This window comes from Protomyctophum bolini, assembly GCF_963924005.1.
Source record: "Protomyctophum bolini genome assembly, chromosome: 8".
Classification (NCBI taxonomy): domain Eukaryota; kingdom Metazoa; phylum Chordata; class Actinopteri; order Myctophiformes; family Myctophidae; genus Protomyctophum; species Protomyctophum bolini.
The window spans coordinates 21,426,662-21,439,898 of record NC_137869.1 but is presented as its reverse complement, the minus strand read 5'-3'; the positions used below and the strand labels follow the sequence as shown (position 1 = coordinate 21,439,898).

Below are 13,237 nucleotides of genomic sequence, written 5' to 3'. Positions count from 1 at the left end.
ATCTTTGTCTGAAAAACTGGCTCTCATAGCCACATTTGAAAACTTGTTGAATGGTTAATGTCTTGTGTAAACAAGCATTTGTCCCAAGTAGGAAATGCAAAACTGGGTCACATTAGATACCATAAACCTTTTTATTTCACCAGCAATCAGAAAGATACCAATAAATTATGTCAATCTCTCCACATTCATTCAAAATGCCAGCCTCAACTGATCAGGCTTTGGACAAGTCGGTGTCCCCTCAGAGTTTAAGTTGCAATGCAAGTAGTGAAGTATATGGCACAGTACAACCTAGAGATGAAAACAAGTTAATTCACTTCAGATTAGAGTTCCAAGTGTAATAGCTTCCTCAGAATTTGGCAAAAAATATTAATGGCTTCATTTTGATTCCCAGTCTAGCTGGTTATAGTTACCAATGGAAAGCAGACCATCCTTCCAGTACAAATTTTAAGTCACCTTCATGAATGGTATTAAACATCTTGAGACATATCAAAAAGAAAGTGTGCTGTTTTATCTATTGCTGCATGATCGGTTGAGGGAATCACTGGACCCCTATAATAGATGGGATTATAGATTGTTTCTTTTGTCATGATCCTTCTGCAGGCGGAGTCTTCTTGCAAGGTGAATTGTTTCCGTAATGAGTCTCTAAAATGTTGCTCCATATAACAGAGCCAGGTCCAAAGTTCATCACCAAGCAGTCTCATCATCCCAGTTAAGATCATCTCCATCTCCCCAGCCATCTGCTTCAGCCTGAGAGGGAGAGAATTATTATTTTTAATAGTCAGCATACAATTATGCAGCCTTTGTTGTTAAGTCTCCCACATGCAAAGTCTATAGCAGTTACTTGTTAGTGGGGGGGAAAAATGCTGTTTTTACACAGATGTTATTTTGGTTGAGGGCCACCCAGGGACCCGTTTTTATATCCTAAATCTTTCATTGGCTAGTGTCCCTGTACTACCATACCATTACCATACAAGCTGGAAAACATAGATAACAAAAAACCTTCAAAACGGCACAGGAACACCTGTGAAATAGGGTTTGAATATGAGACCTGGCACACACTCACCTCGGTCAGCTCTGCAGCTGCGAACTTGGTAGTGAGTGTCGGTGTATCTATGCATGAGTTGGCCTGTGGTGTTTCTGTGTGCTCTGCATTGGTGGTCGTAAAAAGTCCAGTGTCATTCAAGTTGTACTCTCCAGGGAGCAGCAGAGTTGGAGAAGACAGCTTGATGTCCGGCACCATGTCCGCAAACAAGTCCAGCTCTGGGTCTCTGTTCGGCTTCCTCTTCACCTCTATGGTGAACTCTTCCCCAAGCCCATTCCCTGCCCCCTGACTCCTCTGTTTAGGCCCGGGCTTGGAGGGAGGTTCAGGGTTGTGTGATTTCTCCCACCCATTGTCCCATGAGGCAGTGCTATTAGACTCTGCAGAGGCTCGCACGGCCACGCTCAGTTTCAAAGGTTTGGAGGACCCCGGTCTAAGTGGTTCCCCCCGTGCAGGGTTTACAGGTGCGGAAGTGGCATGCCCTCTGGGTGGGGTGAGAACAACTGGCGCAGGAGCTGTCGGGGAAAGGTCTGAGGTGGGCTCTGTGTCCTCGAAGCTGTCCCAGGGCTCCTCATCGGCGGTTGTGAGAGGCAGTCTACTGGAGCTGAGTGGAGTTGTGCTCTCAGCGGGCTGGATGTGGATCTCTACTGGGTGTCCATCCCTATCCCCCTCCTCTGGGTCACTCCAGTCTGGCCAGTCCTCCGCCGGGCCCACCAGTCTCTCCGGCTGCTCCGGGCTGTAGGACGGGGACTCCGCCCCGCTGGTTCGGCTGAAACCGTTCATCTCTCTACTGCCGATAGCTGAAACACAAATCAGGACCATTTTAGATAGGGAGTAGGCCTTATGAAGCATGTACTGTAGACTAGAGCAGAGGTTCCCAACCACTGGCACACGTACGCGAGAAGGGAATCCCAAGTTTTCCCCGTCATATCTACAATAAGGAGAATCCATTTAAAAACACGACTGAGAAAAGAGAGGACAAACACCAGACCTGAGAACCATTAGTGGGCAGCGGTTTGGCCGTTGCACACATCTTGCCTGCCCAAAATGTAATTCCTGGAAACCGTTTCCCGACCTTCACAAGGATTTTCCAAACAGCGGTGAAAAGTTGACTTGGTCCGTTCGAATGAAAATACCAAGGATTCGTCAGCGGATGCGTCAGTGACTGATTCATAAACGGCTTTGAGACCCTGGTACTTCCGTGTTGCGTAGCATAACAGTGACATCACTGTCCAAGTCTTTGGTATCTTTACCGTTCATGTGTGCTCAGCCTCAGCGAGCAGTAGCAGCAACAGCTGCAGCCTATTTTATCTGCTAATCAAACAAAACACTATACACGGCGACAGTACAGGATTATTATTTCATGTCAAAAAATATCAAGATGATGTTGCCAACTACCAGGTCAGTCACTCTGCATGTTTAACTAAAGTTTACCACATTTCTGAAAACGACAAAGGACATAAGCCTAACCTATCAGCCTAGCCTAAGCATACTATCATTGTTGATATAACGCCATTTAGGTCAATGATGGTCATTATGTTGCGATATGATCATAATATAGCAGCAGGTAGCCTCCTAGCCAGTAAACTGTCTGGTGGTTTTGGTACAATGTTATGACCCCCCCCCCCCCCCAATATGCTGGTTCGTGACCATTATATAAACTGTCAGCCAAGGACTAGAGGATAGCATGTTCCTCTGCTCCTGCTGGGTGAACTACAGGAGGGCCAGAGCCATGTTCAACTTTGGTTCTGAGAAGTGCAGCTGCTCCTACTGTACATCTTCATGGTAACAACACTGTCAAGCCTTGTATTTCCATATTTATTTTTATAAATTAAGTCATCATACTAACTACAGTGTCACAAAAGTAGCAAGAATCGAACTACAAGCTCACATGTTGTGATGCGATAAAGATAGGCTATTGTTTTAACAAACGTTTGTGACCAAATAATAACTACAGTGAATCCTTTGAACACAGGTTATTTTTTCCCCCCACTTCCTGATAAGTGTTTGGTGGTGAGGGCTACAGGGAACACCCGAGTCAAAGGCGTGTGGTAGAACTGGTTGAGCTCATCCACATTGCCCTTGCCTGGCTAGTGGCTATATTCCTTTGTCCTTTGCAACATAGGTTGCCTTGCAACCTATGTTGCAAGGCAACCAGATAACAGTTACCAATATAATTATATAATAGCTGTCACTCAGGAATTACAAGTTCAGGCAGTCTTTATTACCACCAGTGCCCTTCCAATACATCTCTTCTAGGGCTGCCACTATCAGCTGTCTTCTTAGCAACTATCCTATCGATAACTATTTTATTAAAATTAATACATTTTCACCCAGTATAGTTTCGCAGGTAGGACGTACCACGGAAGGAACACATTATTCCAACCAGTTCCTTTCCACGCCATCAGGCCAACCCCATCTAGCATATGGGCGCTGATGATGTGGAGGAGAGAACGCGTCCCTGGTAAATCATTTCGCTTGATCAACTGTTGCACCCCTAATCTCTTGCACAGAGAACCTGTTGAGTGAACCTCAATGGACCATCTATGATGACCATTTCCTCCTGAAAACATGGTTTGTTGTAGGCTGCCTCAATGTGTTGACGAAACCTACATACAGTAAAGCAGACACGATACATATTTGTGCATGGGCGTGTATACATTCCTAATTGAATGTTCAATAGTATCTAGTTTGCATGACATGATACTGTACACTACAGTAGTACAGCTGTAGAGGATCATTAATCTCCATTACAGCAGGTCCATTATAGCAGGTACCCACAACATCAATAGAGTATAGAAATGAATAGTCACGAGTGATCATATCACCTAATTTGGATGTCAGTGAGTAATTGTTGGGGGTCTCCCTACTCCTCTGAACACTGTCCATGTTCTCCAGGACCAGCCCCCCTGCTCCAGAGGGTTTGGGGAACAGGTTCAGGACCTTAGAGGGCTGGGCCATCTGAGGGTGGAGGCCTCCCCCTATATGGACTGGAGAGGCTGAAATACAGAGATGAGAAGAAGGCACAATGTTAGGTGAGATTAATATGGAATACACAGCATTCTGGGAGGATCACAAACCAGGACAATATAACTACTACCATCAAAAGGAGAAAGCGGAACTGGATAGGCCACACCCTTACAAAGGACACAAACAACATTACGAGACAAGGCCTGGACAGGATAGGCTGAGGAGAAACACCTGGAGACGTTCCACACTCCCAAGACCTAAACAACAACATAGGTGAGCTGGCAGAAAGCAAAAGCTCAGGCCCAGAAGAAAGTGAGATGGAGAGCTCTGGTGAACTCCCTATACCCCTTTTTCTGCAGAACCCAGAAAAAGCTTATCCATATTAGTTTGCAAAGCATGCATGCTTCTTCCCAGGAAGGACCTTATTTCACATTCATACCGTCATGTACATTCAGTCCTGGAAGCTGCCCAGGACACTCTTGGCCACTGAGAAGTATTGCTGCATCAGACTGGATGTTTAATTCCATGCTCAAGGGCATTTTGATGGTAACTGTTGAGCAAGGGAAGAGCATTGCTTATTCAACTTCACAGCTAGTCTAATGTTTTGAATTGCACAATCTTTGAATCACAAGCCTGCTCCTTTCACTTTTTGATTAGAACTCCCCAGCTAACTCATTGACTGCCGCTGAAGTCTATAGACGTCATTTCAAATCCAACACTTCACAGTCTATAGGCGTCATTTGGTTTTTCTCAGTGTTTACGATACAGGGGGTTCTTCCGCAACCTGTGAGTTCATCTAAGGCTTGCCGATCAGAGGATAACCAGAAAACATGAGAACAAAATAAATTGATCACCTATCAAATCCTATTATAGGATTAAAAAAAAATAATAATAATCTCTGCTTTGTTTCCAGACAGTGTTTTGGTGAAAACAAGATGAGCGTTGTTCCTTACTTTCTGGGGTAACCTCTGTAGACTTGGTGAAGTTGGGTGTGGTTCGTTTGAACACTTTGGTTCTCTCCCCTCCTACCACAACCTGCGCTCCTAGCAATGGCACCAGCACTGCCAGGCTTTGCAGTGTCAGGGAAACCAGAGAATCATTGGTGTCTCTCATTCCAAGCAAAACCTACAGGTGAAAATGGGTGAATAGAGTAAGTAAAGCCTTATGTACATAACACATTTTTAAACCACCATTATACATTTTAAAAGTGTCAAATTGAACCCCAAACTGTACACACAGAGATGTTCCCGGCTTTAAAGGTATAACAATGCATAAGTGCTCCATGTCTACATGAAGGGGTTAAATGGTAAATGGTGCATTTATATAGCGCCTTTATCCAATGCGCTTAACATAGATTGTGCATTACTTTCACACACCGATGGCAGAGGAAACCATGCAAGGCAACAACCTGCACATCGGGGGCAAATTAGGGGTTCAGTCTTGCTCAAGGACACTTCTACACCAACTCTGAGGGAGCCCGGATTCGAACTGGGAACCTTGCGGTTCCCATCCGGCCACTCTACCCCTGAGCCACTGCCGCCCCAGGGTTACCAATAAACAGACAAACAGAAAAACATTGTAAGCGATTGTTTAAAAATGGTGAGAGACTCAACTACACTTCATTTAGTAGAAGACCGCTTTGCGGTAACCACATTGTTAGAAATATTAACGATTACAAAATGTGTCTAGAACTTGTCATTTGCACATAGCTCATAATGTCATTGTCACCTGAGGTAGGATCTGGTTCTTGAGCTCGTCGTGGGAGAAGAACTCTGCATAGACATGGATGTGACCCAGCAGGACGACCCTGACATGCTCCTCTTTGACCTTGTAGAGCTTGAGGAGCTGAGGAACCACGTGGTTCCGGTAGAGGGTGACGGAGAGCAGGCAGCCTTCACCACTACTGGAATCTGTCAAACACGGCAAAGAACGGTAAACTAGACTCAAAAGCTACATTACAAGTACAGTTGACCAATACTTTTACAAGTAATACACAACCCAGTGTGTTCATTTAACACTTGTTTTTCTTGTACAACGATTTACTATTTTCTCAATACAAAAAGCAGCAAGAAGCTATGTACATAGCGTAGGTAGCGTAAATTCCACTAGTTCTCATGGTCTAGGGACCACCAGGTGTCCTTAAGCAGGTTCCAGAGGCCGGTCCCCAGGGGTACATTATGATTAATACTTAGGAACCAAATGGACCCTTACGGGTCAGCAAATAACACAAATAAGAGTTAAATTAACATTTCATTATGTGTAGATTTTGTAATGTAGACTGGGGTCCAAAAGATAAGAAATTGTATCAAATGGGGGTCCGCTGCGGCGCCTAAAGCATAACAAACTGGGGATCTTTGAAATTAAAAGGTTGAAAATAAACTATCTAACCCTTCTTTGGCCTTAGGAGATGAGGCAGGAAGCTTTTCACAGCCATGGGCTCGGCAAGCACCAGAGGATTGAGGAGTTTGGGAACAAGGCGGGTAGCAAGCAGCTCCTCTGGTAAACTCTGGACCCTGTCTAACAGGAACCTAAACACACACACACGATAACCAAAAACACCAATAATCAGCTCTACATAAACAGCAAAATTGCCTTGCACTGATAAATGACTAGAAAACAAGACCATTCAAAATAAACTTAACTATTTTTACATAAACGTATTACAATTTTCCTTAATTAGCGTTACTCAACTTGTCTTTTACCATGTGTATAAAAATACAATTATTTTGGATGCTGATGAATGACTCACTTAAAAAATTCATTCTTTTCTTCCTCAGTCTTCAGGGTCAGGCTCTTCAGAAAATTCATCACTTCTAGAAAGTCATTCCTGCTTGTGGGATAAAATACAAGTTTGATTCATTATAATGGTCTCTGTCGGGTGGAAACCCCATCTCTCCAAAACTGTTAAAAATAGCAAACGTAGCAGATCTACTCCATGCCATGTTTTGAGCTCTGCTACTTTTCATGCTTTTGTGTGACGCTGTAGTAATGTAGTATGATCAAGTAGGGTATTCATTTACGGAAAAGAACACAAAAAGAACATAAGATAAGAGTTTTCTACCCGACAACAACGATATAGAAAAAAAGAGGTGATAATTGCAGAAAGGTGGTGATCCATCAAACCTGAAGAAGTCATGAGTCAGCAGTGAGCAGAGTGGAGGCCGCGACGAAGGGTCAGAGTTCAATAAACATGCCTGCAGGGTCGTCTTCAGGCTATCAGACACTATGGGACAGCCAGGAGAATAGGTGAGAGAGAAAACAGTGCGTGTGTGAGAGAGAGTCTGACCGTTATATTGACTATTATTTAATCCTTTATTATTTATATTAAATCATATTTAATTCACCCTTTTTAATGACATTGGTATCTGCAATTATGCATCTGATGTGCCCTACGTTTAACGATTTTGAACCTGGCATCCCTACTTTGGGTATGTCATTGTAGGCAAAGCTTTTCAAGTTCATTTTTCAAACAAAGCAGATCAGTCAGGCTCTACTAGTGAAATCCCATTTCTCTATTCATAAAGATCTCAGTTCATCAGCTTATACTCACCATAGCCATTCATCAGTGGAATGAGGGCCTCCACCATCATTCCAAATGAGAAACAGTCTCGAGAGTGAGCGTATTCATCAGGGAGAGTTCTGAAGCCCTCCGCCTGTTAACAACAGTTCATGTCAATCTCCTTTAACAGATCAATGAAAACAATCGATTCATCAATTTATTGTCATGATAAACAATCCTCCGTTGTTTTACTTTTCTTTTTTTGTGCGTGGCTCAATATCCCATTACCTGCTCTTCTGGAGGTACAGAACTCGTCTCTCTCACGTTCTGCACGCTGCTAAGAAACTATGGATGCAAAAAGGACAATAGAGATCAAAACATTTTCGTGAACTGATAAATACATAGGCACAGCCACTATGCCTCTTAAAAATACGTTTGGATTGCTTGGCATAGTATGTTTGCATAGTTAGGCTTTTTACATCTGGTATCTCTTACCTCAGGGGTAGCCTCAGAGAACTTGCATACAGTCTCCATCGCTCCCAGTTTCCAATGACCGTCTTCACTGACAAATACACATGACATGCAGACGTTGTTGTGGCTCGATTTGCCCTGTGGGGTGAAAGAGGAATAGTTTATATCCAAGATCAAGACATCTTGGGATAGGATGCTGTTTCCTATAATGTTCTGTAATGTCTCCCATGTCCTTGCGGGCAGAAATGTGCCATGTATTGCACAGTAAGTAATATGTGACTTTTTCTATTTGTGCTTATGTGTTCGGGTAGGTTGAATATTTCAGCTTTGCCCTTAGGTGGATTGTGTGAAGTGGGTCTAATCAAATTTTGTCGTTAATTTATGCTAAACTGACAATCCCATAATAAACACGAGCAGTGATCTATGAACCATGTGGAAAGTGTGTTGAATAAATTCTGATAAATAACACATTTCTATATCACTAAGAATCGGAGCAATGGAAGAACCCTCCAGAGTCCTATGTCAACGCCAGCATCCATTCCGGAGCATCGTTTATCCATTTGCATGTGTGTGTGCATATGTATGTGTATGCGTGAGCTTCTTCTCACCCTCTCGTGCAGGAAGATGAGTGCCTGCAGAAGGTCATAAATGCCTGCGCAGATCTCCTCTGGGGAGAGGCTGTCCAGCAGCAACTCCAGAGGTTGCACACGCTCCGTCACCAGGTGGATACCCCCGTCCTGCACAGAGCACGACAGGAAGCGCAGGAGACACGGGTGCCTCAGAGTCTTCAGGTGCTACAGGATATGAAAGAGTGTGGATTCAGTGGGCGGCACTACGGTAGCCTTCCCTTGAGTAAGTTAATTTCACCTTTATGACTAGGGTTCATAATTCAAGGGTTCGTAATTTCACCATTATGATTAGTTGTCTTCCTTTCTTTTTTTAAAGAAAGATATACAGTAAGGTTAGGCATGTCTCATACTTTGTGAATGAAAACATTTAAGTCACAATGTGGTGTTCAGTGGGGAAGCAGTACTGTTGTAACAGTGAAAGTTACCTTTTTGTGAATTTATGTGGTTGAAACCTGACAATTAGTTGTGTTGATAGTCTTTGCATCTTAATCTCTCATGTACAATGCGTTAACTGCTAATATTGTTTCATACGTTTTTTAATTATTTATTTTTTAAATACAGCTCTTATAGTTTGCAACCAATGGCGGGGAAACATGAAAACAATAATATTGGCTTTACAAAGATCTATACAGAATGAAGAGCTATTCAGAATGAAGACACCAGGAATCACATCCAATTTTACTCACGTATTCAGTGCTAAAATCACCAAAGCCTGATCACCTGACCATTATTCATATCAAGAACTTTATTCACTTAATACCCTTTATTCACTACCATTAACTTTAAGATTTTTACTTTATTTAAGTCTTTTAGAGAAAATACTTTTGTACATGATATTTAAGACAAAAGACCAACAATTTGTGTAAAATGGACATTTCTTACATAACATGCTATGGTACATACTACATACAGTAAAAACCACACTATTCAGTCTTATGCATGATGTTTACTTTACTAAAATGTCCTGCCATGGACACAGTAACTTCATTCACTATCGTGTTGGTGGTTCTTGAGCGGTGGAAGAAATCTATACTCACTCTAGCAAGCTGGTAGATGATATCAATCTATAATGAAACCACTTAAACCCTTCTGTTTTCACTCTACACTAAATATATTCTCCAGAAAAAGCTGATCTACAAGCTCAGAGCTTGTATGTCTAGCCTGGCTTTTGCCAGACACATAACGTGGATTCACTGACGCTTCCGCCCCAGGCAAAAGCCAGGCTATAGTATATCTGCAATTGTTACCAAACGTCAGCACCAGAATAGGTATGCTGGGGTTCAAGCGGTTACATCACATTGAAAATAATATAATTTTGTCACCTCAATTTCAGTTTTCCAAGGACATTCTATATAAGAAAGACCCAAGGCCAAGATAGGTGAGGAATAACTCCTCATCATGCAACAGAGGTAACACTGAACTGAAACCACATTACAACGGTGCTTACTTTAGCAGCTTTGTTGACTTTGTCTTCATTGCCCTGCTTGTGAACAAACACGGATGCAGGCTTCCCATCCTGGAGAAGGGCTGAGTACATGGTCATCCCTGAAGGCAGTGTCAGGAGGGTCTCCTCCAGAATGCAGCTCCGCATAGCGCTGCTCTCGGCCCCCATGGAGGCGGTTCTTCACAGACCTGGAAAGGGGGTCATGGCAGGGAAATATATCAAATTATCAAATCGGATAGATAGCGTATATTTTAATTTGTCGTTCTCAAAGGGGGGTCCGGGTACTCCCAAGGGGTAACGAGGTCCTTGAGGGGGGTTCCAGGGAGTCCCCAGAAAAAATAGTATATATATATATACAATGGCTATTCTGGTGATTCTTTTAAGTGTTGGAGTTTGGAAGCACTCGTTTTTATTAACAGGTCGCGCTGCTGCCTCCTGCATTATGTGCAAATGCGAAACAGGTGGTACGCAGGGCCGCTCAGTGACTTCGACGAGTGCTTCCAAACTCCAACACTTAGAAAATATCTTGACAGAAAGTAGCTCATAACATGTGTACGGTGTATTTTTATGAAACAAAAGCTTGGCAGATTGAAAGAGGATAATTCAAGCTTTCAGCTAGAACTGCAATGTTGGTGACTTTAACGTTGTTTAATACAAGCAGATCGCAAAAGCAAATTGGATGAATGGGGAGTCAATGGAGGGTATTGCAACTCTAGATTCATCCCATTATTAAAAAAATTAGAGTTGCAAATTGCGGCTAGCCTAAATGCAGAGGTGGAAGGTAACTGAAGTACATTTTGTTCAAGCATTGTAAATAATTACAATTTTGACTCTTTCCATTTCTTTATACTTCTACTCCATATCAGAGTCAAATATTGTACTTTTTACTCAGCTACAATTATTTGCAGATGTATTAATCTGATATATTTTGCATTCATAAAAGTCATACATTAACCAATAAAGCTTTAACATCAAAAGTTTGGTACCGTCAGTATATTTTGATCATGCCAATGCTATTGTAAATTTACTCACAATTTGGAATAGAGGACTTTTACTTGTACAGAATGGCCTGTCATGGAATTGCTACTTTTACATCAAGTTTAAAAGAAATCTGAGAACTTCTTCAAGAACTGGCTAAACATCCATAGTGTATCAGGAAATGAAGAACTACAGTCTGTGGTGACACATGGTATTGGTAGCACACTGTTTAATTGAATTAGGTTTAGACATTCCTATTTCCTAGTACCAGCCTTATCATATCAATCATGCACATTTTCCGCATCCAGAGACATCCTGTCGTTTGGTTACATCGTGGTGGAAGCTTCATGTCATAATAAATTAAACATATTTAAATAGGGGGGGTAGTGATGATAGATGATAGTACAGCACAGCACACGTCATTTAACAGTGACGTTGATGAGCAATCAATCAATCAAGAGAAGCTATAATAGAGATACAACAAACATGGTGTTTTAAGACCATTACCTCTTTATCGTTATAATCCGCAGCAGACAGAATGTAATGTAAAGTTGTAGGCTGTTAGCTGGCTGTTAACCTAACCTCGCCGCTACGTGTAAAGCCAGCTGCCCATTGCAACGCTCCTCCTCAGCTCAGCAGGCCCTCTTCTTCACTCACACCATGTTCACTTCATGGCAGCAGCGGCAGTGTATGAATATGAAAAATAATGATCCAGTAAGACACACTAAAGTGTCCGGGAATCGATTATAAACACAAGCCAGTAGAATAAACACACAGGGCTAAAATAAATCGCTAATGTGTGGATCGATTTAACTTGCTGTTGCTGTAAACACCGACTCTTCCGGTCAGAGATTCGGACCAAACCATTCCGACTCAAACAGTAGGGGCGTGTGAACATTATCAAGGAACGAGATACGTCCAAAAATCCCCAATAATTTACAAACTAGACAATTAATAATACACCAATAACTATGTATTTGATATAGTAAAGCACGAACTGTTTGCACTGATCTGCCTGATCTGTGTATGTATTATTGAGTTCATACAAAATCATAAGACCCCTACTATAAATGACCACTGGTTGCGACCATAGTGGTGTGAGAAAACGCAGGTACGTGAACTTCGTGAAGGTGAATGCACACATAATGCAACTGAGATGCAGCTCAGGCACTTATATTACACATACAAGTAAGTCACAGCAGTGGTGTAAACTAGCCCTGTGGTTCCCAAAGTGGGGTCCGGACCCCCAAGGAGTTACAGGGGGGCCCAGCTAAATGATTATTTCTACGGCTCTAGCAGTGATTCCGAACCAAATGGACCCGTGACAAATGGGTCCATTTGGTTCGGAATCACTGCTAGAGCCGTAAAAATCCTCCCTTATCAGGGTCATCACTGGCATATGTTTTCAAATGGGGGGTCCGTGGCCTAATACATGTTAATTTGGGGGTCCTTGACACGAACAAGTTTGGGAACCACTGCTATATGGGTCTGTAACTCTGAGACATTGATTTTACAATATTATCAATATGGGGGTCCCAGAGATAGAAATTACATTAAATGGGGGTCCGTAGCCTAATGCATGTCAAACTGGGGGTCCTTGAAATTAAACGGGTTGAGAATCAGCTGCAAAAATCGTCTCTTATGGGGGTCCCTGACTCCCTGGCAGATCTCTTCAAATGGGGGTCCGCGGGCTCAATTTGGGGGTCATTGACATGAAAAGGTTTGGGAACCACTGCTGTTAAGTAGTAAGTACACGTAGGCTAATTAAGTATTGCACTTAAATATATAAAGTATATCCAATTTTCAATTTTACCACTAGTAGGCGGCAGATAGTGCGACGGTGTCAAGCAACACGCTGTCTTATAATAAATTATGTAGTAAAGTGACAAGATAATTCAAGGAGAATAAATCAATGCGATTGCCACCGTGTGTGGATCAGCAATTTATTGAGCCTCGGCACACCGCTGTGTGTCCATTCCCAAATCAACCATTGCTGTAGGAAGCTAAGTTGCAAAGTTGTCAGGCAAAATACAGTGTCGAAGTCGAACTGTCGATTGCCAAAAAGAGTAGATTGTTAATTGTAGCTGGATGCATTCTGTGTGGCAAATTAAGTCGTACTGCCTGGCCTGGCATGGCCCATAGCCCTGGACATCATTAGACTATTTAATTCACCTGCATTGGTGCGTTAAAGAGATGACGCAGCAGGA

At 42.5% G+C, this 13,237-nt stretch overlaps 1 protein-coding gene across 4 annotated transcripts; it reads right to left on the bottom strand.

The window, feature by feature from the left end:
* Nucleotides 1-107: 107 nt before the first annotated feature.
* Nucleotides 108-12,198, bottom strand: scyl3 (SCY1-like, kinase-like 3). 4 transcript variants are annotated; one of them, XM_080770164.1, is made up of 15 exons: nucleotides 11,538-12,198; nucleotides 10,056-10,240; nucleotides 8,588-8,773; nucleotides 8,004-8,117; nucleotides 7,797-7,853; nucleotides 7,560-7,662; nucleotides 7,133-7,232; nucleotides 6,759-6,839; nucleotides 6,398-6,537; nucleotides 5,738-5,919; nucleotides 4,963-5,134; nucleotides 4,449-4,559; nucleotides 3,868-4,038; nucleotides 1,064-1,839; nucleotides 108-747 (listed from the first exon to the last, which is right to left on the bottom strand). In XM_080770164.1, exons 2-15 carry the CDS (start codon nucleotides 10,218-10,220, stop codon nucleotides 685-687), a joined length of 2,421 nt encoding a protein of 806 aa, XP_080626290.1. In that variant the 5' UTR covers nucleotides 10,221-10,240; nucleotides 11,538-12,198; the 3' UTR covers nucleotides 108-684. The 4 variants fall into 4 exon arrangements, with proteins under 4 accessions (XP_080626290.1, XP_080626291.1, XP_080626292.1 ...); XM_080770165.1 differs by having other exon boundaries at nucleotides 6,759-6,836; XM_080770166.1 differs by lacking the exon at nucleotides 4,449-4,559.
* Nucleotides 12,199-13,237: the final 1,039 nt, after the last annotated feature.

What these genes read in the sequence shown, in the direction of transcription:
- scyl3 (XM_080770164.1), bottom strand. Translation starts at nt 10,220, where the DNA reads ATGGGGGCCGAGAGCAGCGCTATGCGGAGCTGCATTCTGGAGGAGACC. An exon ending in AGAACCAGATCCTACCTCAG is followed by an intron (nt 5,135 to 5,737) that starts GTGACAATGACA and finishes TTTCACCTGTAG; the next exon opens with GTTTTGCTTGGAATGAGAGA. An exon ending in CTCACTGACATCCAAATTAG is followed by an intron (nt 1,840 to 3,867) that starts GTGATATGATCA and finishes TTTGTGTTTCAG; the next exon opens with CTATCGGCAGTAGAGAGATG.